We start from the raw sequence: 21061 nt of genomic DNA on the forward strand, positions 1-21061 counted from the left end.
TTTGAACTAAGCACAAGGGGTTGCTATATTGTATTAAACAATTTACTATATGTATTTAAATATACATTTTGTATTATTATATATGATTATTTATAGTCATATACTGCTACCCAAGACTTCTGGTCGTTCCTTCTATCGGTTCGGTTGCCAGAAACTTGACCCAGTCATTCAGTCTTTTTTGGTCTGTATCTATGGAGGCGACCCAGTCGTTRGTTCTAAATATTCTATTGCCATACTGGCTGGCAACGTACCCTAGCTTGTACCTCGACTAGGATTGGCTGGAGAGATGTCTCTGTCCAGTCGCAACAGCATCAAAAACGACACGTTTAAAATAACTTGTTGGTTCCTTTTGACTTTGTTGATGTTGTTTGATGAGAAGGCTTGATGAGCTAAGAAAAGTCGAAGTGAGAATATACCGAAATTGTTTTATGATGAATAGCTTTAGGTCTATCAGTAAATTAAACTATATGATATTGAACTCTATTCAAAAGTGTGCCTCTTGGTAGACCTACTTGGAAGCAAATAAAAATGGAGAAATAACGAAAATATCGCGATATTTTTCATTAAGCAAATCATATACGCAATCAAATATGTAAGTAAGCATATTTATATGCTTTATTTGGGTGTACATTGGTGGTGATGAATGCTAAGCAAGCCCAATAAGGTAGTAGGCCTATAATGCGTCATTAAAAGAGAGGTGAATTTCAGCAYCTGAAACAGCGCCACCCAGGCGCCAGGTGAAGTTTGACGTGCGGCGCTGCTATTTCAGCACCTACACAGCGGACAGCGCCATATGGTCCGATCTGCACAATGCAGTTGTGTTGTTGCCAGAGACCAATACATCCAGAAATACCAAATTAAACAACAAATGGACCAGTTGGATCATGCCCAACGGGGGGCGCTTTTGCAGCACGGTAAGTCAGCTTGCAGTTGCAATCATCTTTAGACGACATCCACATCTTTATCTTTTAATTTAAAGGAAAAGCACGACAGCAAACTGGAATCATAGAGTACAATAAGAGTTATATTAGTACAATATGACATCTCCTACTATCTGCTGACATTTACAAACCGGATTCATAGTCTTTCGAATTAAACAGAAATTCCAGTCTAAATTCACGTTTCTTAGAAAAAAAAGCTTTATAATATGACAAAAAGTAGTAAGTAAGTGACTTGCATAGGACATGTATAGTAGGATYTCACTTCATGATGATTCGTGTCTTCTCATCTCCAAGCACAAGTCTGGAAAAGAAAAGCGGGTCTTTTAGTCAAAATCACAACAGAAACTAGACACTGATAAAGATATCACACTAGCAACATAAGGTATTGTGGGGGGCGGCCAGTATGCCAAGACAACGACCAAGATCGACGACGACCACATACTCACATATTTTTGCCTAATATGAATAGCTTGCCTAATTGCTTACACATAACTTAAAACCGTCTAATGTACAAAAGTGTTTATCCATAAATRCCGTTGACACAGATGTCAGTACAGAATTCTGGTTCTCAGGAACTCACAATCCAACCTTGAACTTGCTAAAATGCTGAACACCACTCTCTGTTCCGGACAACATGACAAAGTAGCAGAAGTCTAACGGTTGTTAGACAGTTCAACTTAAAGTTGTATCAGTGTCATATCTACAATGTCTTCAGAAAGTATTCGTACCCCATGACTTATTCCACATTTTGTTGTGTTACATCCTGCCTGACTTTAAAATTGATTACATTTATATTGTTTCTCTCACCCATCTTCACACAATACCCCGCAATGGCATAGTGAAAACATGTTTCTAGAAATTTTTGCAAATGTATTGAAATCTGAATGCAGAAATAACTCATTTACATAAGTATTCACACCCATGACTCAATACTTTGTAGAAGCACCTTTGGCAGTGATTTTAGCTGTGAGTCTTTCTTTGTAAGTCTATAAGAGGTTTGCACACCTGGATTGTACAATATTTGCACATAGTTAGTATTACAATGCTTCAAGCTCTGTCAAGTTGGTTGTTGATCATTGCTAGACAGCCATTTTCAAGTCTTGCCACAGATTTTCAAGCCAATTTAAGTCAAAACTGTAACCAGGCCACTCAAGAACATCCAATGTCATCTTGATAAGCAACTCCAGTGTATGTTTGGCCTTGTGTCAGAATTCTTCAATCTCTGTCAAGTTGGTTGTTGATCATTGCTAGACAGCAGACTTAACCAGGTTTTCCTCTAGGATTTTGCCTGTGCTTAGCTCTATTCCGTTTCTTTTTATTTAAAAAAAAATCTCCCTAGTCCTTGCCGATGACAAGCATACCCATAATATGATGCAGCCACCACCATGCTTGAAAATATGAAGAGTGGTACTCAGTGATGTGTTGTGTTTGATTTGCCCCAAACATAACGCTTTGTATTCAGGGTATAAAGTTCATTTATTTGGCAAATTATTGGCAGTTTTACATTTGTGTCTGATTGCAAACAAGACACACATTTTGGATTTTTAAAATTCTGTACAGGCTTCCTTCTTTTCACTCTGTCATTTTGGTTAGTATTGTGGAGTAACTACAATGTTGTTGAACCATCCTCAGTTTTCTCCTATCACAGCCATTAAATTCTGAAACTGTTTTAAAGTCACCATTGGTCTCATGGTGAAATCCCTGAGTGGTTTCCTTCCTCTCCAGCAAATGAGTTAGAAAGGACGCCTGTATCTTTGTAGTGACTAGGTGTATTGATGCACCATCCAAAGTGTAATTAATAACTTCACCATGCTCAAAGGGATATTCAATATCTTATTATATATATTTTTTAATTACTCATGTACCAATAGATGCCCTTTGCAGGCATTAGAAAACATCCCTGGTGTTTGTGGTTGAATCTGTGTTATAAATTCACTGCTCGATTGAGGGACCTTACAGGTAATTGTACTGTATGTGTGGGGTACAGAGATGAGGTAGTCKTAAAAACATCGTGTTAAACACTATTATTGCACAAAGAGTGAGTCCATGCAACTTATTATGTGACTTGTTAAGCAAACATGTACTCCTAAACTTATTTAGGCTTGCCATAACAAAGGTGTGGCACGAGACATTTCAGCTTTTCATGTTTAATTCATTTGTAAAAAATGTGTAAAAACATCATTCCACTTTGACATTATGGGGTATTGTGTGTAGGCCAGTAGTATAAAATCTCAATTTAATCCATTTTAAATTCAGGGTGTTTCACAACAAAATGTGGAAAAGTCAAGTGGTGTGAATACTTTCGGAAGGCACCGATTTTTATTAATTCAGAATGATTATATAGTCTTGAGACTCAGAAGCATATTTTGCCTTTTGGCCATTTGCGTTTTAGCCATGCTCTTTAGCCACCATGCTATTGGCCTTGGTCTTTTAGCCCCTGGTACTACTAGCCTTTGCAGTTTTACATAACCACCTGTATCCAGAAAGCTCTGTATTAAACTTTTTACCTTTACAAAGTCATCTTGCTACTGCAAAATTTGATCTATAGTATGCAGGATATCAAGTACATTGTAGAAGGATGTATATATTTTTGTAAATGTAAATGTATGGAATTTGAATAAAGAAAAAAACACATTACAGGTTTGAACATATTTTATGTGATGGCCTATCTACTGTATCTCTCACCTCACTAGGGCTGCTGCCAGTAGACCTCCTGCGATAGGACCAGCCCAGTAAACCCAATGGTAGGTCCAGTAGTTGGCCATTACCGCTGGCCCCAGAGCCCTGGCTGGGTTCAGACAGGTCCCAGACACATCCCCCCTGCACCAGCACACAGACAGGTTAAGTGCTTAAGTACTAATATCTAGGATAACAGTCAACGCCAACTTTAGAGCAATCAGAGATGCTGTTTGGTAAAGGGGATATTATCTGGCACATGATACAAACTTGGCAATGTGAGTGAAACTGACTATTGGTGAATTCTGAGCATATGGGTATTGCAATAGCCTAGAATTCTTAGGGCAGGCTTAAAAATGTAATATTGTATTCTTAAATATTGTACAATTCAATAAATATCTTCTCTCAACTCACCCTGCCAGAATGTTGATGATGACAGTACAGCCTACCAGGAAAGGCACCATTGGGCTTTTGCTCTTTGCATTGACCGCCCCTAGCAATACTACCATGGAAACCAGGCACGTCATGGCGATCTCTCCAAATATGGCTCCCGCCAGCTGGTCCTCTGATTTGAGGATAGTAAACGCAGCTCCGGTGGCGTTGGCATAATTCTCCTTCGATGTCATCATCTGAGGGACAGTATACATCAGTCAACTGCTGACCTGCATATTGCAGGAGGTAAGCACAGCAGTACACCACTTCACATTAGTGACAAATGTATTCATAAAAGCTCTAGGCCTACACAAATAATTGATTGATTGATTTTCTTAACTTTATAAGAATGCCTTTCCCTGACTTTGTCCCCAGGCTCAATGAGAGCCGGCTGGTGGAAGAGATMAACCTTTCCACTATAGGATTAGAAGCTGTTCCCCATTTGTACCACTGTACCTGTTCATTAGAGGTTACCGCAGGTGAACATTAATAACTCAACTGACCTTTGACATGGCAGCTCCCAGCACCCCTCCTAATAACTGGCTGATAAGGTATGGGACAACCATGAACAGTTTCATGCCGCCACACAGGTAGATGGCAATGGTGAAGGGAGGGTTGAAATGGGATCCACTGCATGAAGAGAGGGATCTAGTAAGCTGCATTAAAATAAAAGCCTACACACTGATTTAACTATTCAAATTCAATTGTATTAAATCATTTGCTTCTATAACAAACTATTTTTCATACATATATTTTTTCAGATAATTTTTATTCCAAAATACATTTCATTCCAATTTATATCTTGAGAAAATAAGAAATAGTTATCTGCACAGTAGACCATTAGCTTGCTGCAGGCAAAGCTTTAAGTTGCATGAAAAAGCCAGGTGAGGTAAGATCACACAGTTAAGATCAACCAGAGCAGTACAGGTGAGTCCTACCTGATCTGATCCATGCATGCCACCATGACGGCCACAGCCAGGCCATGGACCAGCGCCGGCTGTACCCGGCCTGCAGACTCAACGTTCTCGATGACCGACACACACCCGATGAAGACGAAGAACATGGTTCCCACCACCTCTGCCAGGCAGGGTTGGATGATGCGCTCAAACATGTTGGGAGGCCGAACCGGGGGAGGCTTCTTGGTGCCACTCATCAGAGTCGAGTGTCCCTCGTCCAGCTCCATTTTCTCAACTCCCATTGTGTCTGTCTGGACCTCAAGAGTAAATCTGACTGTCCCTCTGACTGCCTAGTTGAAGTGTCTGAGATACAAGTGAGCGACATATGATAGTGTCTTGACAATTTATAATCACTGGCGTTCTATATTGATATTGCCTCATTGTTTGACCCACTGACCATAAACCTTGGCAGGGCAATTACTAGACATATTTTATTCTGCTCCTTGACCTCATTCTGATAGAGGCTGTTCATACCAGTTCAACAAAGGACTTCTTAGCCTGAAGTGTGCCCAACAGCTTTACAAGACAGCATGAGGGGGAGGCAACGTCATATTCATGCCTTGCAAATCGATAAGGGTAAACTTCAATTGCTAAGTTGGCTAAGGCTACCAGAGGCTAGATGTGTCTTGATAAAGGTCACTATGTCACAATCTGAAAGTTAAATGGGAGGACATTGACAAGGTCACCTACTCACAATGCTTTCTATATTGACATATTTTACATTTGAGACACTGTCATAGACAGGGATGCATTTATTGTCAATAAATTATATATATACAGTGGGGAGAACAAGTATTTGATACACTGCCAATTTTGCAGGTTTTCCTACTTACAAAGCATGTAGAGGTCTGTAATTTTTATCATAGGTACACTTCAACTGTGAGAGACGGAATCTAAAACAAAAATCCAGAAAATTACATTGTATGATTTTTAAGTAATTAATTTGCATTTTATTGCATGACATAAGTATTTGATCACCTACCAACCAGTAAGAATTCCGGCTCTCACAGACCTGTTTAGGTTTTCTTTAAGAAGCCTCCTGTTCTCCACTCATTACCTGTATTAACTGCACCTTGTTTGAACTCGTTTACCTGTATAAAAGACCTGTCCACACACTCAATCAAACAGACTCCAACATCTCCACATGGCCAGACCAGAGAGCTGTGTAAGGACATCAGGGATAAAATTGTAGACCTGCACAAGGCTGGGATGGGCTACAGGACAATAGGCAAGCAGCTTGGTGAGAAGGCAACATGTTGGCGCAATTATTAGAAAATGGAAGAAGTTCAAGATGACGGTCAATCACCCTCGCCTGGGGCTATGCAAGATCTCACCTCGTGGGCATCAATATCATGAGAAGGTGAGGGATCAGCCCAGAACTACACGGCAGTACTGGTCAATGACCTGAAGAGAGTGGGACACAGTCTCAAAGAAAACCATTAGTAACACACTACGCCGTCATGGATTAAAATCCTGCAGCGCACCGCAGGCCCTGCTCAAGCCAGCGCATGTCAGGCCCGTCTGAAGTTTGCCATGACATCTGATGATCCAGAGGAGGAATGGAGAAGGTCATGTGGTCTGATGAGACAAAAATAGAGCTTTTGGTCTAAACTCCATCGCCATGTTTGGAGGAGAAGAAGGATGAGTCAACCAAGAACACCATCCAACCGTGAAGCATGGAGGTGAAAACATCATTTTTTGGGATGCTTTTCTGCAAAGGGGACAGGATGACTGCACCGTATTGAGGGGAGGATGGATGGGCCATGTATCACGAGATCTTGGCCAACAACCTCCTTCCCTCAGTAAGAGCATTGAAGATGGTCGTGGCTGGTCTTCCAGCATGACACACCTGAAAGACACAGCAGGGCAACTAAGAAGTGGCTCCGTAAGAAGCATCTCAAGGTCCTGGATGGGCCTAGCAGTCTCCAGACCTGAACCCATAGAAAATCTTTGGAGGGAGCTGAAAGTCCGTATTGCCCAGCGACAGCCCCGAAACCTGAAGGATCTGGAGAAGGTCTGTATGGAGGAGTGGGCAAAATCCCTGCTGCAGTGTGTGCAAACCTGGTCAAGAACTACAGGAAACGTATGATCTCTGTAATTGCAAACAAAGGTTTCTGTACCAAATATTAAGTTCTGCTTTTCTGATGTATCAAATACTTATGTCATGCAATAAAATGCAAATTAATTACTTACAAATCATACAATGTGATTTTCTGGATTTTTGTTTTAGATTCCGTCTCTCACAGTTGAAGTGTACCTATGATACAAATTACAGACCTCTACATGCTTTGTAAGTAGGAAAACCTGCAAAATCGGCAGTGTATCAAATACTTGTTCTCCCCACTGTATATGCATGCAAGTTGAAGTGTGATTTGACCAAATTTGGTCAGTGAGTTCAATGCCTCAGTTGAGTTCTGGAAGTTATTACACCACCTATCATGTAATAAAATAGTCATAAACTATTAATGTTTTCCATTTAAGAACTTTGAACCAAACATATCAACAATGATTGATGGACTGAATGGCCAGAAGTGATCATAGGTTTGAATGTAATGTGTTTATGCAAACAGTTTTTGTTTTATAGTTCACTACAGTTCAATATAATATGATGTGTAAGACAAGATGGGAACTGCAAAGGTTCTGCAAGCTATAGAGGGCAATACAATACTTGGGAAGACAATGACATTGTTTTTGAAAAAAAAGCATGGCAAAGACGTTGTCAAAAAGGCTCCCATTGCTCCGAGGCGGCACATTTACTTCAGAACAAGACGAGTTTTCTGGTCTCCCAACAACAATCTGTGTACAAAAATCAGAATGAAATAATAGTAAACAATACATGAATTACAATGCGATGAAGAAGTATTCTCCTAGTGACTGTATACAGTATGACTATAACATGCTGAAACCGTATGGAAGTGCAGTGCCATTTTAGTGCCTATTTTAGGCAATAATCTATGGCCTAAGGGTAATACAATCTATAAATGGCTAATGAAAGCTGGGCGTGCTGTATCCTACCTGACCAAGCTTCCAGTGATAAGGGCCCCTGCCATCGGTCCCACCCAGTAGATCCAGTGGTACTCCCAGTAGTTAGCTACCACTGCAGGGCCAAACGCCCGCGCTGGGTTCATACACCCTCCAGAAGCTGACCCTCTGAAAGACCAATGGGACAAACACATCTGGTTACTATATTGATAGAACAATGCATTACATTAGATCAATTCATGTATTAATAGAATGAATCATTATCAGGCAGGCAGTGGTGTCAATGGCAATGCCCTCTTTGTTTCTGCTGTGACATTTCTTGTTGTCGATAACAACAAATAGCACAGCAGAAATAGTATTGAAACTGTTCTGCTGTGAACACTTGTCATTTCAAAACACCATTCATCACAAAACCATTTGATGTTGCAAATTATTTTAATGGTTACTTCATTGTCAAAGTGTGCAAACTTAGGCAGGAATAGCCATAAACAAACAGTGAGCCATCGTACTCATGTATCAAAAAACAAATAATGAAAGAAAAGCATTGCAAGTTAGAATTCTATAAAGTTAGTGTGGGAGAGGAGGAAAAATTATTGTTGTCGATAAATAATGACAAACCTCCTGGCATTGCCAACAGATGGAAAGCTACTGAGGATGGTAGCTGACTCTATAGCCTCTCCCATCTGTCATATCTTTAATCTGAACCTAGAGGAAAGTCTTTGTCCTCAGGTCTAGATAGGTCTGGAGTGAAGCCAAAGTCATTCCGCTACCCAATAGTGGTAAACCGGCCTTTACTGGTTCTAACAGCAGACCTATCAGCTTGCTGTCAGCTCTTAGCAAACTGTTGGGAAAAAAAGGTGTTTGACCAAATACAATACTACTTCTCTGTAAAGAAATTAACAACAGACTTTCAGCATGCTTATAGAGAAGGGCACTCAACATGTACTGCACTGACACAAATGACTGATGATTGGTTGAAAGAAATTGATAATAAGAAGATTGTGGAAGTTGTACTGTTAGATTCCTGTACAGCATTTGATATTATTGATCATAACCTGTTGTTGAGAAAACTTGTATGCTATGGCTTTTTCAAATCTGCCATATCGTGGATTCAGAGCTATCTATCAAATAGAACTCAAAGAGTTTTCTCTAATGGAAGCTTCTCTAATGTCAAACATGTAAAGTGTGGTGTACTGCAGGGCAGCTCCCTAGACCCTCTACTCTTTTCTATTTTTACCAATGACCTGCCACTGACATTGAATAAAGCATGTGTGTCCATGTATGCTGATGATTCAACCATATACGCATCAGCAACCAAAGCTAATGAAGTCACTGAAACCCTTAACAAAGAGTTGCAGTCTGTTTTGGAATGTGTGGCCAGTAATAAACTGGTCCTCAACATCTCTAAAATCTCTAAGAGCATTGTATTTGTTACAAATCATTCCCTAAGATCTTAACCTTAGCTGAATCTGGTAATGAATGGTGTGGCTGTTGAACAAGTTTAGGAGACTAAATTACTTGCTGTTACCTTAGATTGTAAACTGTCATTGTCAAAACATATACTGTAGATTCAATGGTTGTAAAGATGGGGAGATGTCTGTCCGTAATAGGCTCTAGTTTTATCTTTTCTTGATTATTGTCCAGTCATATGTTCAAGTGCTGCAAAGAAAGACCTAGTTAAGCTGCAGCTGGCCCAGAACAGGGCGGCATGTCTTGCTCTTCATTGTATTCAGAGMGATAATATTAATACTATGCATGCCAGTCTCTCTTGGCTAAGACTTGAGGAAAGACTGACTGCGTCACTTCTTGATTTTATAAGAAACATTAATTTGTTGGAAATTCCAAATTGTTTGCGTAGTCAACTTACACACAGCACTGACACAAACACTTACCCCACCAGACATGCCAACAGGGGTCTTTTCACAGTCCCCAGGTCCAGAACAAATTCAAGGAAACGTACAGTATTATACAGAGCCATGAGTGCATGGAACTTCCTTCATTCATATATAGCGCAAGTGGACAGCAAACCTAGTTTCAAAAACAAATAAAGCAACACCTCTCCTCCATGTGACCTACTTGCTGTGTGTATGTACTGATATGTATGTGGAACTGATAGATGCACACACACGCTACATGTTAATGCTTTTAAATATATGCAAATTGTAAAGTCTTTTGTCTGTAATGTRTTTTTCGTTATATGTCGGACCCCAGTAAGACAAGCTGTCACCATTGGCGTCAGCTAACGGTGATCCTATTCAATCTAAATCTAAACCATCTATCATGACAATGCATTACATAGGCCTCAAGTGTTTCCAAACCATCTGTATCTGTTGACATTCATGAGCCTCCATAGATTTTCCTCAGCCCTTACCCAGCCAGTATGTTAGCAGTCACAGTGAGCCCGATGCAGAGTGGGGCCAGTGGGGTACGGGTCCTGCCGTTCACAGCCCCCATACAGACCACTAGGGACAGGAAGAGGGTCATGACAATCTCTGCTACGGTGGCACTGCCGATCGCTCCGCTGGTTTTAACCACGTTGAACACTCCCCCTGCTGCACTGGCATAGCTGATGATGGAGGATGCTGCCTGAGGAATATCACAACATCTGTACAATTAGATTGGGATTACATTGGGTTATATTTCCTTTTATTAAACACAATCTGAAGGTCTTTTGTTTCGTCATAGATCCGAATGCTTTTGAAAAATGATTAGGCCTATTTTAATATCCAAGCTGAACGAAGATGTACATCATTCACATGTTTTATTCCAAGAAAACAGCATATGGAGACTGTAGTTTGATTATTTGCTACATTGTGTTTTGGTCATTTGGTCCAGTTAGTTTCACATTGCCAAATGTCAAACAAACTACAATATGTAGGCTATACAAAACTATGTGTGATGCAAGTCATTTGTTTATTGGACAGAAATGCTCACGTTAAATCCATCTATGATCGTATGGAGCAACACGTTTGTGTCCCAATCTTCATATTGCATTTGCTTTGTAACYTGAGCGATAGCTGCTCTATAATACCTGCCAAGTGCAGTGAATAGGGGATACTGGGGCGGGTTCTCTTATCATTGGTTGGTACTAACTTAGCCTATTACTCCAATCTAGAGGTGCTCTGTAACCTAGTCATTTTAAAATTAATGTGTGCGACTTATTTGCAAGAGGTCATCTGGTCAATTCATATTAGCATATCTAAATATTGAGGAGCAGGGATTCTGTGTTTTTATATGAGCTGAAAGTAAAACATACATGTCTTGATGTTTTAATTGTTTGAATTWTAGGAGTAGGCTATCCTTGAACAATTCATTTATATTGTTGAAAAGAGGAAAGGAAGAGCTATAGCTAGACTATTTCAAACTGATTTCTAAATTGTTGCTAGGATAAGCCATGTGGAAATTAGCATCATAGGCCATACCAGAGGAAGATGTTTTGGGGTGGGGGTCCTGAAATTTTTTGGCTGGCAGGGGGGGGTGGTATTTGCACTGCTACTAACAAAATGTTTCAGAGATACACTTCAAAAGTATGTGGACACCTGCTCGTCGAGCATCTCATTCCAAAGTCATGGGCATTAATATGGAGTTGGTCCCCACTTTGCTGCTAGAACAGCCTCCACTCTTCTGGGAAGGCTTTCCACTAAGTGTTAGAACATTGCTGCAGGGACTTGCTTCCATTTACCGACTAGAGCATTAGTGAGGTCGGGCAATGACGTTGGGCGATTAGTCCTGGCTCGCAGTCGGCATTCCAATTGGGGTTGAGGTCAGGGCTCTGTGCAGGCCAGTCAAGTTCTTCCACACCGATCTCGACGAATCGTTTGTGTATGGACCTTGATTTGTGCACAGGGGCATTGTCATGATAAAACAGGAAAGGGCCTTCCCCAAACTTTTGCCATAAAGTTGGAAACACACAATCATCTAGAATGTCATTGTATGCTGTAGCGTTAAGATTTCACTTCACTGGAACTAAGGGGCATAGCCTGAACCATGAAGCGTGATTCATTACTCCAGAGAACACATTTTTCACTGCTCCAGAGTCCACTACCACTTCGCGGCTGACCCGTTGTTGCTCTTTGACGTTTCCACTTCACAATAACAGCACTTACAGTTGACGGGGCAGCTCTAGCAGGGCAGAAATTTGGCTAACTGATTTTTTGGAAATGTGGCATCCTATGACAGTGCCACGTTGAAAGTCACTGAGCTCTTCAGTGCGGGCCATTCTACTGCCAATGTTTGTCTATGGAGATTGCATGTCTGTGTGCTCGATTTTATACCCTTGTCAGCAACGGGTGTGGCTGAAAGAGCCAAATCCACTAATTTGAAGGCGTGTCCACATACCTTTGTCCATTTAGTGTATCAACCCACTGGGCACAGATGTCAATTCAACATCTATTCCACGTTGGTTCAAAGTAATTTCAGTCAAATGATGTGGAAACAACTTTGAGTCAACCCAGTGGGAAGTTATGATATTGCATGCATGCTTACAAGGAACCCAAACCGGCTGCGRGCGTCCGTCATCAAGCATAAATGTATTTTGTCCCCCCACACCAAACGCGATCACGACACGCAGGTTAAAATATCAAAACAAACTCTGAACCAATTACATTAATTTGGGGACAGGTAGAAAGCTTGCACTTGCTAGCTAATTTGTCCTATTTAGCTAGCTTGCTGTTTCTAGCTAATTTGTCCTGGGATATAAACATTGATTTGTTATTTTACCTGAAATGCACAAAGTCCTCTACTCCGACAATTAATCCACACATAAAATGGTCAACCGAATCGTTTCTAGTCATCTCTCCTCCTTCTAGGCTTTTTCTTCTCTTGACTTTATATTGCGGTTGGCAACTTTCATAAATTAGGTGCATTACCGCCACTGACCTCGTTCGTCTTTCAGTCACCCACGTGGGTATAACCAATGAGGGGATGGCACGTGGGTACCTTCTTCTATAAACCAATGAGGAGATGGGAGAGGCAGGACCTGCAGCGCAATCTGCGTCACAAATAGAACTGACTTCTATTTTAGCCCTTGGCAACGCAGATGCTCGTTGGCGCGCGCGAGCGGTGTGGGTGCAATAATTGAATAATATAGATTTCAAAATCTATTTTGCAACGCGAGCGGTGTAGTCAGCCTGTTACYGTCAAACAACCAATAGCTTACTGTCCGGACTGTGTTCTCACTTGCAGCAAACTGCACCAAGGTACCAATGGAATCGGGACCGAGACTATACTTTTATGCGAACCACAGTGCGTTTCAACTCGACATACATCATTTTAACGTGAATAATTTTGTAATATTTAGTTGAGTCGTTGATCAATGAGATTCCAACCTATATTCACCCACTCAAAAAGACAGCCACAAGTTAGTTATCACTATGCTTTCAACCATCTAAAAGCTGTGTTACAGCCTGAATTAAAAATCTATTAAATAGATTTTTTCAAATGTATTGAAAATTAAATACAGAAATATCTCAGGAACATTCAATGTCTTCTTGGTAAGCAACTCCAGTGTAGATTTGGCCTTGTGTTTTAGGTTAATGCCCGGCTGAAAGGGGAATTTGTCTCCCAGTATCTCTTGGAAAGCAGACTGAACCAGATTTTCCTCCCTGTGCTTAGCTCTATTCCGTTTTATCCTAAAAAAAACACCCTAGTCCTTGCCAATGACAAGCACACCCATAACATGATGCAACCATGCTTGAAAATATGATTTGGACTTAGTGATGAGTTGGACTCAGTGATGTGTTGTGTTGAATTTGCCCCAAATATAACACTTTGTATTCAGGACATATTTCTTTGACACATTTTTGGGAGTTTTATTTTTGCGCCTTATTGCAAAAATGATGCATGTTTTGGAGTATTTTTATTCTGTACAGCCATTCTTCTTTTCACTCTGTCATTTAGGTTAGTATTGTGGAGTAATTACAATGTTGTTGATCCATCCTCAGTTTTCTCCTATAACAGCCATTATTCAACTATGTAACTGTTTAAAGTCACCATTGGTCTCATGGTGAAATCCCTGAGCGGTTTCTTTCCTCTCCGGCAACTGAGTTAGGAAGGGCGCCTGCATTTTGTAGTGACTGGGTGTATTGATACACCATCTAAAGTGTAATGAATAACTTCATCATGATCAAAAGTGCGTTCAATGTCATTTATTTTGTCATTTTACCCATCTACCAATAGGTGCCCTTCTTTGCGAAGAATTGGAAAACATCCCTGGCGTTTGTGGTTGAGTCTGTATTTGAAATTCCCTGCTCGACTCTGGGACACTACAGATAATAATTGTCTGTGTGGGGTACAGAGATGAGGTAGTCATAAAAAAAAAGTTTAAAAGTGTGAATACTTTCTGAAGGAACTGTACTGTATTACAAAAGTAATATTGAATTGTGTTTGGTTGACAACACAACCAAATATCAACATTATAAGGAGATGTATCTTCTGCTTGGATAGTTCCTTCTGTGCCACTGACTCAGTCTGTCTTTAATTCCAGTTTGTCTACAAATGAATAACTGATATGATGGATTCATGTCTCCATCGCAACCAAAAATCAAGAGAACAGAACAAAATCAAATCAAAATTTCATTGCACTTTAAAMAAAGTTTGATTTGATTTATTCCTATTCTTTAATTTAGATTTTTGGTTTTGATGGAGACGTGAATCCTGAAAACAACAGTTTATCTTGATAACTTTTTTCAAAACCAATGTATTTTCCACATAGATTCCGTGTCACAATACATTGACAAATTGCGTTGAAACAACATTGATTCAACCAGTTTGTGCCCGGTGGGTTATTTGGTGCACACCCGAGTACGGTTAGTGTTCCCACCTGTCCAATCTAACCAAATTTAGGGGTTAATCGCTCCAGAGTTCGAAAAGAAAACTTGATGTGAAAGCCCCCTTACCTTTGCCAAGCCAGCCCCAATCATTCCCCCCACCATCTGGGAGAGTATATACGGCCCCAGTAGGATTACGTCCAGTCCTCCACTGATGCACACACTCACAGACACAGCTGGGTTGAAGTGGCCACCACTGGATTCAGAAAGAATTAGGAGGTGTAAAATCACATTGAAAAAATGTAAAACATTGATAAAAGAGATTCATACACGTGTAACAGCTGTAAATCTCAAGTCATGTGAACAACATTATATTTTAGCCCAAAGTTTAAATCATTCATTAAAACATCCTAATACTTTCTGACCTTAAAGGAGGGAGATGTTAACAGGTGTCAGCATGTCCTCACCTGATCTCTCCCAGCACAGCGATAACAATCCCCAGCGCCAGCCCATGAGCCAGAGCAGGCTGGAGGCTCCCCGGAACACCGGCATTCTCAATAACAGACCCGCATCCCACGAAGATGAAAAGGGCGCATCCCACCACCTCAGCCAAGCACGGTTGGATATATCTCTCAAAGGTGGTAACTATCTTTCTGGAGTTGAAAACCTCTGAACCTGGCCCTGACTCGACAGTGTCAGTCCCAGCCACGGTGAAGAGCTCTGTCTTTGACTCTTTCACGGACATGTTGCTCAGCTGACTCCTGCTGCTCTCTGTGTGTCACTTACACCTGCTCTGTTAAGTGGTCAGCCAGAGCATGATACATGCCGTGATAAAAGTGCAGACAGGAGAGGCAGGACCGTCATATTGGGGTGGTCTCAGGATATGTGTGGGAGCATTCATATCGCCACCTCCCCTTATTGTGGTGGCATGTTTTGGCACACATCCCCATTTCTGGGTATAGTAATAGCCGTAGTGTTAGTGGTTATTGTAGTGGATGAAGCATTGATGATGGAAAGACGAGGATTAGCTTATCAGGGTAACACAGCGGTAATAAATTGTGTTCATAATTAGCCTAGTATGTAGGCATAGCTGCTAAAGAACAATATAAAGTGCGTTGAATTGTCCTACTTGCCTACTTAAAGGGGCAATCTGTTGTTGCTACATCTATTTTGGACGTATAAATTAATGATATATACCCATCGATTTTTGAAGAATATAACTTACAAATAAATGCCTCATGAGCTTAGTTCAACTGAAGTACCCCATCAGAACCCAACATACAAGCCTGTTTTACTCCAATGTTTGTAAACAAAGTAAATCTTAACAAACACTATATAGCCTCAAAACATGGTTAAAACTAAAATGTTGATATAATGGATGGTCAGTCCTTGCATCCATAGCTCTGTCTATGAATGGTTCTTCAGGCCAATCCCTTAGCTTTTTACCAAAGCAGAGGCAGGGAATCCTCTTTGTCCTTCTTTCAATTAAGGACTCTAGCTTTAATAACTTTAAATAGGCCTAATAGAGGTTAATAAGCAAAAGTTATGTTGTAAGTATTCAAGGCCATTTAACATGTTCTCAGCAGCACTATCTACAGTGCCTTCAGAAAGTATTCACAGCCCTTGACTTTATCCATATCTTGTTGTGTTACAGCCTGAATTTAAAATGCATTCAATTAAGATGTTTTTGTCACTGGCCTACACACAATACCCCATAATGTCAAAGTGGAATTAGATTTTTAACATGTTTACAAATTAATTTAAAATMAAAAGTTGAAATGTCTTGAGTCAAAATGTATTCAACCCCTTGTTATGGGTAAAAAAGCAGACATTGAATATTATTAATTACACTTTGGATGGCGTATCAATACACCCAGTCACTACAAAGATACAGGCATCCTTACTAACTCAGTTACTGGAGAGGAAAGAGACCGCTCAGGGATTTCACCATGAGTCCAATGGTGACTTTAAAACAGTTACAGAGTTTAATGGCTGTGAGGAAGGATCAACAACATTGTAGTTACTCCACATTACTAACTTAATTGACAGAGTGAAAAGAAGGACAGCTGTACAGAATAAAAATATTTCAAAACATGCATCCTTTTTTGCAACAAGGCACTAAAGTAATACTGCCAAACATTTTCACAAAGCAATTCAGTTTTTGTCCTGATACAAAGTGTTATGTTTGGGGCAAATGCAATATAACACATTACTTAGTGCCACTCTACATTTTTTCAAGCATAATAGTGGCTGCATCATGTTATGGGTTCAGCTGCGATTTTAGCATGTAAATCTTGGTGGGGCAAACTCCCCAAAGCCACTACACAACACAACACTAAACAAGACAAGAATTGCACTATAATAGTGACAAACGGTGCCCACAAACTGTTAGGGCCTACATAAAGCTGTTCCCAACAGCAGTCCCAACACCTTACCACTACTACACCTGACTATCAGCGAAGCCTTGTCTGGCAGCAAAACAGTTCATTCAGCCCCATTTACTGCCTTTAAAAAAAGATAGCTGATTTGGCTGACTTGCTTAAACAAATGTGGTTTCTACTGACAATTGAGATGTACAAACTATGGCATWAGTGGATGACGAGCGGATAAGAGGAAATCCGCAAATTCGATTAAGACATTAATGAGCGAACTAGGACGGACATTGTCAATATAACTATTTGTTCAGCACTTTGAAATGTACAGCGACAGAATTCAGAACACGGGCCGTTCTTACAGTATTCTCCCTGTACACCAAGTCAGAACCATAGGATAAATAAAGGGGGCAAATAAGCAGACAATGAAACTATTACAATATTCGATGATAGCATTTCTCTAAAACAGGCTATAGGCTACATGTGTATCACCAAGTCAGAACAGTAGGCTAAATTATGAGGGAAAAGAGACCAAATMATTAGGGTGAGGCACATGGGCTACTAACAGCTTACTACACAACATACGCTTATGTATACTGTAGCTAAGAAAGTAATACTATCTCCCTGGCATATTACATAATTTATGCAGCAGCATAAAATACATTTTGGACTCACCTTGTTGTGCTGTGCTCACTTGAACAGGACAGTGGCAGGGCAGTCCTTTATTTATTTAACTASGCAAGTAAGTCAAGAACATATTCTTATTTACAATGATGGCCTACCCCGGACGACACTGGGRTAATTCTGCACCGCCCTATGGGACTCCCAATCACAGCCAAATGTGATGCAGCCTGGATTTGAACCAGGGACAGTAGTGCTGCRTTGTGCACTGAGATGCAGTGCCTTAGACCACTGCGCCACTCAGCTGGCATTCTGGCATTATCTGGATTTTTGGTGCTTTCAAGACAACTGGGAATTCTGAAAAAAACAAGGTCAAATCATGAAGACGTCAGTGATCTTCAAGTCTAAGCTATAGAAAGCGGCATGAATTGTCGACTTGCAATTCCGAGTTYGATGACCGTTCAAAACGTATTTTCCCAGTCGGAGCTAATTTTTTCCCGAGTTCCCAGTTGTCTTGAACCCCCTGAAGTCTGAGCTTTCCCAGTCCAGAGTTTCCAGTTGTTTTGAGTGCGGCAGAAGTCGTGCTGGATTTACAGCAAGGCCAATGTTGAATGTTTATCCCTTTTAAGCTTGGAAAAGAGACCCATAAACCCAGARTTGGACCAAACACCCACTCCACTGAATAGCAGACTAGTGATTGCTTTACAATGCTTGCAGTTAGCCACTGATTCCTTCCAAACCAATCATTGTTCAATTTGCAATTTCCAACTTGTTGTGTAATGTTTATGTCCAATATCTGATGAGCACCGATACATTTTACATATAATTTATCTTGATTATTTCTCTTGATGACAAGGATTGAAAGGATTTTCCAGTAGATTGTCGACTTGATTCATGATGATGACTGCTAGCTTGATCAGTCCAATCAAAGCTACTGTAGATATAATGTGATTTGACGTCATTTTATCTGTAGCTAATGACCTTGCCCCTTCATGGCAGCACCCAAGAGGCTTGAATTGTTGAGCTCTACCTGTAGATTTTGCGTTGATGTAGTGTCCCCATGAGTGACAGGACACTGAGCCAATCACGGCGCAACTAGAGCACATTACCAAAATCCCTACGCTTTGTATTTTCTGCTGGCTGCCCCACCACGACAGAAAGCACTGAGCTAGGCTGAAATACCTGCATTTTGGAGCTGCCTTACTCAAGAAAGCAAAAAAGAGACCAAGTGTGTATGCGGCTTTATTAACTCAATATTTTTTTTACTGTACATTGTTTGCAAACTGATATGTGACACGTAGTAATGCCAAAATATTTTTAGCTTAACAGGTGGGGCTCAAAACAGGTGGGGCTCTGCAATCTGAAAACAGTCTGCTTTCCACCAGACACTGGCAGGTTAATTCATCCTTCAGCAGGACAATAACCTAAAACACAAGGCCAAATTTACACTGAAGTTCCTTACCAAGAAGACATTGAAGGAGTTACAGTTACAGTTTTGACTTAAATCTACTTGAAAATCTATGGCAGGACCTGAAAATRGTTGTCTAACAATGATGAACAACCAATTTGACAGAGCTTGAAGAATTTGAAAAAGAATGATGGGCAAATGAGACAGAAAAACTCACAGCTGTAATCGCTGCCAAAGGTGCTTCTACAAAGTATTGACTTATGGGTCTGAATACTTATGTAAATTAAATATTCTGTATTTCGTTTTCAATAAATTTGCAAACATTTCTAAAAACATATTTTCAGTTTGTTGTTATGGGGTATTGTGTGCAGATAGGTGAAAAAAATATATCTAATCCATTTTTAATTCAGGCTGTACCACAAGGAAATGTGGAACAAGTCAAGGGGTATAAATACTTTCTGAAGGCACTGTATACAAAGTACACTGAGTGTACAAACATTAGGAACACCTGCTCTTTCCATGACATAGACTGACRAGGCGAATCCAGTTGAAGGCTATGATCCGTTATTTATATCACCTGTTAAATCCACTTCAATCAGTGTAGATGAAGGGGAGGAGACAGGTTAACAAAATGTTTAAGCCTTGAGACAATTGAGACATGTATGTGTGACATTCAGAGGGTGAATGGGCAAGACAAAATATTTAAGTGCCTTTGAACGGGGTTTGGTAGTAGGTGCCAGGCGCACCGGTTTAAGTGTCAAGAACTGCCACGCTGCTGAGTTTTTCACGCTCAACAGTTTCCTGTGTGTATCAAGAATGGTCCACCACCCAAAGGACATCCAGCCAACTTGACACAACTGTGGGAAGCATTGGAGTCAACATGGGCCAGCTCCCCTGTGGAACGCTTTCCACACCTTGTAGAGTCCATGCCCCGACTAATTGAGGCTGTTCTGAGGGCAAAAGGGAGTGCAACTCAATATTAGGAAGGTGTTTCTAATGTTTTATACACTCAGTGTATATACGAACAACCTTTTATAAAGAGTTATTTAATCTTGTCCAAAGAACCAAAAGGTTCTATATAGAACTCCAAATAAAAAATGTTTCGAAGTATACAGTTTTCTATATTAACGCGTTAGGCCTCAGATTTTCACTTTATCACATAAAGTCCAGCGGTTTCTGATGAGTTATCAGCAATTGCGGGGCGGGTGAACAAACAGCTGACCCGCGCATCACTAGTGGGCATGTGTCTCTTCACAGTCCACGTTGCACCGTGTAGAATAGCAGACCCAGAGTAGCCAAGGGAGATGATAGGTGGGAATGAGGAGGACCCGTGGTTGTAGAAAAATAGTACTTGATTTACTGCATTTACTGTTTATTTACTGTTGCTTCTGCACTGTTGKCGTTGAGACTMGTGTTTTGCGGGTACTATTTKATGWAGCTGCCAGTTGAGGACTTGCGAGGCATCTGTTTCTCAAACTAGACACTCTAATGTACTTGTGCTCTTGCTCAGTTGTGCACCGGGGCCTCCCATTCCTCTTTCTATTCTGGTTGGAGCCAGTTTGTGCTGTTCTGTGAAGGGAGTGGTACACAGCATGGTARYAGATCTTCAGTTTCTTGGCAATTTCTCGCATGGAATAATAGCCTTKATTTCCCAGAACAAGAATAGACTGACGAGTTTCAGAAGAAAGTTCTTTGTTTCTGGCCATTTTGAGCCTGTAATCCYGTAACACAACGTGCGATTGGAACACAGGATTGATGGTTTCTGATAATGGGCCTCTGCGCGCCTATGTAGATATTCCATAAAAAATCTGCCGTTTCCAGCTACAATAGTCATTTACAACARAAAAAATGTCTACACTGTATTACTGATCAATTTGATGTTATTTTAAATGGACAAAAAATGTGA

At 40.6% G+C, this 21061-nt stretch overlaps 2 protein-coding genes across 2 annotated transcripts; both read right to left on the bottom strand.

Annotated features, from left to right (window-relative positions):
* Positions 1 to 1068: 1068 nt before the first annotated feature.
* aqp8a.2 (aquaporin 8a, tandem duplicate 2) lies at positions 1069 to 5331 on the bottom strand. The gene is made up of 5 exons (XM_023991944.2): positions 4988 to 5331; positions 4553 to 4679; positions 4032 to 4246; positions 3627 to 3761; positions 1069 to 1242 (listed from the first exon to the last, which is right to left on the bottom strand). The coding sequence occupies exons 1-5, from the start codon at positions 5245 to 5247 to the stop codon at positions 1200 to 1202; spliced, it is 780 nt and encodes a 259-aa protein (XP_023847712.1). The 5' UTR covers positions 5248 to 5331; the 3' UTR covers positions 1069 to 1199.
* A 2069-nt stretch (positions 5332 to 7400) lies between these two features.
* Positions 7401 to 15548, bottom strand: LOC111967038 (aquaporin-8-like). The gene is made up of 5 exons (XM_023991945.2): positions 15222 to 15548; positions 14884 to 15010; positions 10359 to 10573; positions 8021 to 8155; positions 7401 to 7801 (listed from the first exon to the last, which is right to left on the bottom strand). The coding sequence occupies exons 1-5, from the start codon at positions 15497 to 15499 to the stop codon at positions 7759 to 7761; spliced, it is 798 nt and encodes a 265-aa protein (XP_023847713.1). The 5' UTR covers positions 15500 to 15548; the 3' UTR covers positions 7401 to 7758.
* Positions 15549 to 21061: the final 5513 nt, after the last annotated feature.

The sequence above is a fragment of the Salvelinus sp. IW2-2015 genome, linkage group LG8 (genome assembly GCF_002910315.2).
Source record: "Salvelinus sp. IW2-2015 linkage group LG8, ASM291031v2, whole genome shotgun sequence".
NCBI classification, from domain to species: domain Eukaryota; kingdom Metazoa; phylum Chordata; class Actinopteri; order Salmoniformes; family Salmonidae; genus Salvelinus; species Salvelinus sp. IW2-2015.